This window comes from Triticum dicoccoides, chromosome 1B, assembly GCF_002162155.2.
Source record: "Triticum dicoccoides isolate Atlit2015 ecotype Zavitan chromosome 1B, WEW_v2.0, whole genome shotgun sequence".
In the NCBI taxonomy this organism is placed as follows: domain Eukaryota; kingdom Viridiplantae; phylum Streptophyta; class Magnoliopsida; order Poales; family Poaceae; genus Triticum; species Triticum dicoccoides.
This window is the reverse complement of record NC_041381.1, coordinates 509,796,618-509,804,367: the sequence shown is the minus strand read 5'-3', so window position 1 is coordinate 509,804,367 and position 7,750 is coordinate 509,796,618. Positions and strand designations below refer to the sequence as shown.

Genomic DNA, 7,750 nt, shown 5'->3' with positions numbered 1-7,750 from the left:
CTTCCTCCTCCCACTATCTTCCTCAACGCATGATCCAACCCGGCAGCCCTCACACAACCGTCCTCAAACCCATCCCTAACCACCGGCCTCTATTACCCGCGGCCGGTGGGCGCCACCTCGCCGCCCCGGCCTCCCCCCACCGTTGTTCTGGACATCACCCCTGCCATCCCTCTAAGTCGCGCCCGGATGAACAACTCCAGTGACCCTTGGTTACGTTTCGGACTAGCTCCTGCCAGCCACTGCCAGCTCCCACTGATACACGGCTTGGCCTTGCCATGTCCGGCGCTCCTCACGCCGTCCTTGCCTTCGGCCTAATGTGACTGGGGTCACGACAATTTCACGCACATGATGTTTAACAAAACCGATAAAAAAATGACTGTACCACAAAAGAATCAAATGACTGAAGAATATCGAACACGAGTAAATAAATTAAAACGATGGTGTTGGTACCGCACATTGCACAATCTGAAAGCTCAAACACGCCAAACTTGCACAACAAAAACTCTCTGGAACAGAAATGAGACGAATCAATTACCACAACCGGAACACATGGCAGTTATGACGGAAGCAACACTAAAGCAAGAGTTCATCGGGACTGATATACGGTAGAAGCAAGAGTACGCCCTCTACACAGCTTGTGAGGGTTGTTGAGCGGCAGCAGGCTGGCCGATCGCGATCCCGTCGTGCTTGGTCTCGCCCGCCGCCGACGGCCCCGCCACGGCCCCCAGGGTAGCGGTAGTACCAGCACCCGGCGCCGCCGCCATCGCCACGTAAAGCACGATGTAAGATATGATCCCGAGCACGGTGGCGAGGATGCTCAGAATGGCCCCCATCCTGAAGACGCCGTCCTTGAGGTAGGTACATCCCTGGCCCTGTGGAATTCTGCGCGTCATGGGGGCATTCCCGAACGCACCTTGCAAGAAGAACCACTCCGCGATCAACGCCGCTATCCTGCACACACATACACAACATATATCGCCCGTTGATTTGATCGTCGTCACCTATCATGCATGGACTATGAGCACGGAAGCTCACCATGAGACGAGGCAGAGGACGGCGCCAAGGCCAATGACCCTCTTGGACCTGGAGCTCTTGGACCCGGAGTAGCCGGCGCCCCGAGGCTTGCAACAGCCGCAGCAGCCGCCGACGGCGGAGGCGGTGATCTGGGCCACCAGCAGCAGGAGGGCCGCTACTAACCCCAGTGTGTATGCCGGGTTGTCAGGGTACACGCACTCGTTCCTGGATATTATCTTGATGTCATTCGGCTGCGCGCCACAAACACCGCCGGTTCGTTTTAGTTTTCTTCAGATGGATACCAATACTAGATTACCAGACTACTAGTTAACTAGTGTAGTTACCGTGAGCTTGGTGCCCTCGGCGATGAACCCCAGCACAGCGCTTGCCACCCCAAAAACCGCTACCACGACGGACAAGACGATCACGCCAGTTTTCATTTCTCTGGCTGATGTTTCAGCTGATGTCTCGCTCTCGTTGGCTGCTTCCTCTTTTGGTCCCAGATTACTAAGATCGGGAAGCCGCCGTGTGAGATGGATGGATACAAGCCGTGTTCTGATCCTTATATACGGAGCACGTCGCATGCTCTATTAGTTTTCCACGGCAGGTGCAATCACGTGTACTCTTTGTCCATAAGCAAACGAACAAACATTGTCTCGCACTGGCTGGCGAGGACCGCGAGGTTAAGGCTCACGATCATGCATAGTCGTATCCGAAAAGATCATCTAACGACAAGCCTGGAATGCCCAATGATGACCCAGCTGCTGGTTTAAGCAAAGGAGACCCTTTTTTTTTGCCATTTAGCTGTATGCAAGAGCATCTCCAACAGCCGCGCCGCAAATTTGGCCTTTTTAGCGCGCGCAAGCGGCAGAGTGGCTCCAGCGGACACGCAATAAGCGCGCGCGCGGCATATAGAGTTGGGCGTGGGGTCCGAATCGCCATCGTGCACTGTATTTGGTGCGCCCGCTTCCGCGCGCGGCACACTCGAGCGCTTGCGCCGCACTCTCTCCGCCGCTCATGGGTGGCAGTGGCCTTGACGGCATGGGTGACGGTGGCCTTGGCAGCATGGGAGGCATGGGTGGCATGGATGCCATGAGTGGCTTTGGAGCTAGCATGGGCGGCATGGGTTTCATGGGCGGCTTTGGAGCTACCATGGAGACCATGGAAGACATGGGTGGCTTCGGAGCACCTCCGGGCGGCATGACCGGCATGGATGGCATGAGTTTTGCGTCTCTCATTGGAGGCACGGGTGCACCTCCGGGCGCCGGTGTGCCACCTTCGCATGAAGATGCCGTTGAAAATCTTGCCAACACCTTTCGAGCTTCACGTGACGAGGATGCGGCGCGCAACAATGAAGAGGAGGAGGAAGAATCATCTTCGGAGGAGTCGGATGAATCGGAGGAAGTTGGAGATGAAGACGAGGACGAGGCTTGATTGTTGTGCCTTTTGTTTGTGTCATAAACTTGGTTTGCATTTTAAACTTGGTTGAATGATGTTGTGGGCATGAATTTGAACTTGTGGGCATGAACTTTTGGTCATCAACTTGTTTGTGATTTAAATTATATGCCATGTCTTTGTTTTGTGATGTGTGAAATTTATTTTGTGTCCAAAATGCAAGAAATGTGACATGCGCCGTCTGCTCGCGCGCGCTGCATTTTAGCGCGGCTGCTGAAGCCAGCGTTGTGCGCCGCGTCAAACCTGGCGATGGACGTGCCACAAACCAGTTTTTAGCGCGCCGGGCGTTGCACGGCTGTTGGAGATGCTCTAAGTCACATGAAATTTTATGGCCACTAGTAGGCGCCAGTGCGCCGGCCGAAAGTTTCGGCCGGTCGCACCCAAACCGTACGATTAAAGACACACAGCCACATGATTCTCTCCTTCCTCGCATGAAGTTTTCTTCTTTTGTTGCCTGTACTAGTAGAAAAAATCTCCCCCGCCCTGTCATGGAGGATATGACCGGCCTCGAAGCATCTCCAGGCGCCGACCTCGCCGCCGGTCGCCGCCGGTCGCCGTCCTCGCCGTCTTTGTCTCACGCGCGTTTGTTGCCGGCTCCACGCATGCAGTAGCTTTTGCCCGCGGTTGTAGCTCTAGTGGCGATGCACTAGTGCAGAACAGGGCTATAGCACCGGTTCATAAGGCCCTTTACACTAGTACAAAAGGGGGCAATGGTCCAGGTCGGGTCAGCCCATTAGTCTCGGTTCAATCCAGAACCGGGACCAATGGTGGCATTGGACCCGGTTCGTGAGCCCCGGGGGCCGGCCGGGCCACGTGGGCCATTGGTCCCGGTTCGGCTGGACCTATTGGTTCCGGTTAGTGGGACGAACTGGGACCAATGCGCCTCGCTCCTGGCCCACAACCATTGGTCCCGGTTGGTGTAGTGAACCGGGACCAAAGGCTGCCCTTTAGTCCCGGTTCGTGGAACGAACCGGGACCAATTAGTTGCCTATATCTACCCCTCGCCCGCGAGCAGAGCACTCCCAGTGCTCTGTTTTTCATGGCCGGCGAGGGGAGAGCTTTGTGGTGCTCTAGCTCACCTCCTATGCACACGAGGTGTTCGATGGAATGCCCGAGCCACACTACTTAAGCTTTCTCCTCTCCAAGCTCAACCTCCAAGCTCCATTTTCCTCAATATTTGTCTAGGTTTAGCGGTCCGTCACGTCCCGTCCCCGTCTTCACCGCCGTCGATCGCCCACGCCGATCTCGTCGCCGGCACCACCGTGGTGAGCCTCTTGTTCTTATCTTCTTTCTGAAAGGAAAAAAATCTTACTTGTATATTTATATAGATACTTGTATAATTTTCTTACTTTTATTATTGCATCTTATATAGTGCGATGGTTTTGGTATCCGCCCCCGTCGGCCCTCGTCCTGTCTATGATTCAGATGTGGTATATATTATCTTTTCATAACTATTGTTCATTTATTGTTTATGACAATTATGCCGACCAACATGACATAGATTTTATTTATCTAGGAGGTTGTTGAACCAGAAATTCCAACCGACCCTATTGTCGAGAGGTTAAATTTAGTTGAAGAAGAAAACAATTTGTTGAAGGAAAAAATTAGAAAAATTGAGGAGGAGAAGATGATATTGGAGTTGCATGTTGCGGATGTCGAGATGATCACAAGATCAAGATGGATGCAATGCGCTTGAAGATTAGAAAGATTAGAAAATATGCCATTCATACCGAGGCTTGGTATCATTATGCCGTTGGATCAGTTGTTACATTGGTTGCGATTATGATCGCATTTGTTTTCGCATTGAAATGTTTTACATAGTTTCAGTGTATGGTTTAATTAATTTAGATGCTCTGCAGAGCTTTATATTGTTAGATGAGAACTATGTATGTACTTTGGTGTTAATGTGATGATGAACTTCTATTAATTTGGTCACTTAATTATCTATTCATGATGTTCTGTAATGATTTTTGACACACTTAATTATATATAATGCACGCAGATGAACCGGCAATGGATGTACGGTTCAAGACACACCTCCGAGTACATTAAGGGCGTGCATGATTTTCTCGAAGTGGCTGAGGCAAACAAGCAGAATGATTTTATGTGTTGTCCATGCCCTATATGTGGGAATACGAAGTCTTACTCTGACCGGAAAATCCTCCACACCCATCTGCTTTACAAGGGTTTCATGCCACACTATAATGTTTGGACGAGGCACGGAGAAATAGGGGTTATGATGGAAGACGACGAAGAAGAATAGTACGATGACAACTATGTGCCCCCTGAATACGGTGATGCTACTGAACATCAAGAGGAACCAGACGATGTGCACGATGATGCTGCAACGGGCGAAGCTGCTGAAGATCAAGAGGAACTAGACGATGTGCCCGATGATGATGATCTTCGTCGGGTCATTGTCGATGCAAGGACGCAATGCCAAGTTGATGCGATGGCACAGTGAGGACCGTAAGAAAGACGGGAAGTTGAGAGCACCCGCTGACGGGTCGCAGTGGAGAAAAATCGAGAGAAAGTACTGGGATGAGTTTGCAAGTGAGCCAAGGAACGTATGGTTTGCTTTAAGCGCGGATGGCATTAATCCTTTCGGGGAGCAGAGCAGCAATCACAACACCTGGCCTGTGACTCTATGTATGTATAACCTTCCTCTTTGGATATGCATGAAGCGGAAGTTCATTATGATGCCAGTTCTCATCCAAGGCCCTAAGCAACCCGGCAACGACATTGATGTGTACCTAAGGCCATTAGTTGAAGAACTTTTACAGCTGTGGAATGGAAACGGTGTACGTACGTGGGATGAGCACAAACAGGAGGAATTTAATCTAAAGGCGTTGTTGTTCGTGACCATCAACGATTGGCCCGCTCTCAGTAACCTTTCAGGACAGACAAACAAGGGATACCACGCTTGCACGCACTGTTTACTTGACACCGATAGTATATACCTGGCAAGCTGCATGAAGAATATGTACCTGGGCCATCGTCGATTTCTTCCGACCAACATCAATGTCGAAAGAAAGGCAAGCATTTCAAAGGCGAGGCAGATCACCGGAAGAAGCCCGCCATGCGTACCGGTGATCACGTACTTGCTATGGTCAATGATTTACACGTAATCTTTGGAAAGGGTCCCGGCGCACTAGCTGTTCCGAGTGACGCTGGGGGACACGCACCCATGTGGAAGAAGAAATCTATATTTTGGGACCTACCCTACTGGAAAGACCTAGAGGTCCGCTCTTCGATCGACGTGATGCACGTGACGAAGAACCTTTGCGTGAATCTGCTAGGCTTCTTGGGCGTGTATGGGAAGACAAAAGATACAGCTGAGGCACGGGAGGACCTACAACATTTGCACGAAAAAGACGGCATGGCTCCAAAGTAGTATGAAGGTCCTGCCAGCTATGCTCTTACCAAAGAAGAGAAGAAAATCTTCTTTGAATGCCTGCTTAGTATGAAGGTCCCGACTGGCTTCTCGTCTAATATAAAAGGAATAATAAATATGGCAGACAAAAAGTTTCAGAACCTAAAGTCTCATGACTGCCACGTGATTATGACGCAACTGCTTCCGGTTGCATTGAGGGGGCTTCTACCGGAAAACGTCCGATTAGCCATTGTGAAGCTATGTGCATTCCTCAATGCAATCTCTCAGAAGGTGATCGATCCAGAAATCATACCAAGGCTAAGGAGTGATGTGGTGCAATGTTTTGTCAGTTTCGAGCTGGTGTTCCCACCATCCTTCTTCAATATCATGACGCACGTCCTAGTTCATCTAGTTGACGAGATTGTCATTCTGGGCCCCGTATTTCTACACAATATGTACCCCTTTGAGAGGTTCATGGGAGTCCTAAAGAAATATGTCCGTAACCGCGCTAGGCCAGAAGGAAGCATCTCCATGGGCCATCAAACAGAGGATGTCATCGGGTTTTGTGTTGACTTCATTCCTGGCCTTAAGAAGATAGGTCTCCCTAAATCGCGGTATGAGGGGAGACTGACTGGAAAAGGCACGCTTGGAAGGGACTCAATAATATGCAGGGACGGATATTCTTGGTCTCAAGCACACTACACAGTTCTACAGAACTCTACCTTGGTGACCCCGTATGTCGATGAACACAAGAACAGTCTGCGCTCCAAACACCCGGAGCAGTGCGACGACTGGATTACATGTGAACACATCAGGACTTTTAGCAGTTGGTTGGAAGCACGTATCAGAGGTGACAACATTGTTTGTGATGAGCTGTACTTGTTGTCCAGGGGACCATCTTTGACTGTATTGATTTGGAAAGGATACGAGATAAATGGGAATACATTTTACACGATTGACCAAGATCAAAAGAGCACCAACCAAAACAGTGGTGTCCGCTTTGATGCAACAACCGAGAGGGGAAAGGACACATATTATGGTTACATAGTGGACATATGGGAACTTGACTACGGAGTAGATTTTAAGGTCCCTTTGTTTAAGTGCAAATGGGTCAATCTGTCAGGAGGCGGGGTACAGGTAGACCCACAGTACGGAATGACAACAGTGAATCTGAAAAATCTTGGGTACATTGACGAACCATTCGTCCTAGCCAATGATGTGGCACAGGTTATCTATGTGAAGGACATGTCTACCAGACCGAGAAAGAGAAAAGATAAGGAAGCGAATACATCATACGATGAGCCAAAGCGCCACATAGTACTTTCAGGAAAAAGGGACATCGTGGGAGTGGAGGACAAGACAGACATGTCTGAAGATTATGAAAAGTTTCATGAAATTCCTCCCTTCAAAGTCAAGGCTGACCCCAGCATCCTGATAAACGATGAAGATTATTCATGGTTACGGCGCAATAAGCAAATGACACAAGCGAAGAAAAAGTGAAGACTTTCTCCCGCAACTATTATGATGATACCATGCCAACTTTGTAACTGACGAGTATGATACCATTGTCCGTTTTGTACATGCACATGCTATGTGGGTCAATTTATGATACCATGCCAACTTTCAACTTTTTCATAGTTTATTTGAAATGCTTTAATGTCTTATGGTTCGGCCCTCGTAATAATTAAAATAGGCCCGTCAGGCAAAGCAATAGCAATAGCAAGTAGGCCCGAAAGCCTGCGATGGAGAGGAGCTCGAGAGGGGTGCGGCAGTGGGGCTTATAAACCACTGCGCGCCCCTCTTGACTAGCGAGGTGGGACTAAACTTTGGCCCCGAGGCGGGCAGCACAGAGGCCTTTGGTCCCGGTTGGTGGCACCAACCGGGACTAAAGGGGGGGCATTAATCCCG

General features: G+C 49.9%; 1 protein-coding gene across 1 annotated transcript; it reads right to left on the bottom strand.

Moving 5' to 3' along the window:
- Nucleotides 1-484: 484 nt before the first annotated feature.
- On the bottom strand, nucleotides 485-1,454 carry LOC119307519. Its single transcript, XM_037583600.1, has 3 exons — nucleotides 1,359-1,454; nucleotides 1,036-1,265; nucleotides 485-951 (listed from the first exon to the last, which is right to left on the bottom strand). Exons 1-3 carry the CDS (start codon nucleotides 1,452-1,454, stop codon nucleotides 627-629), a joined length of 651 nt encoding a protein of 216 aa, XP_037439497.1. The 3' UTR covers nucleotides 485-626.
- Between the last annotated feature and the right edge of the window lie 6,296 nt (nucleotides 1,455-7,750).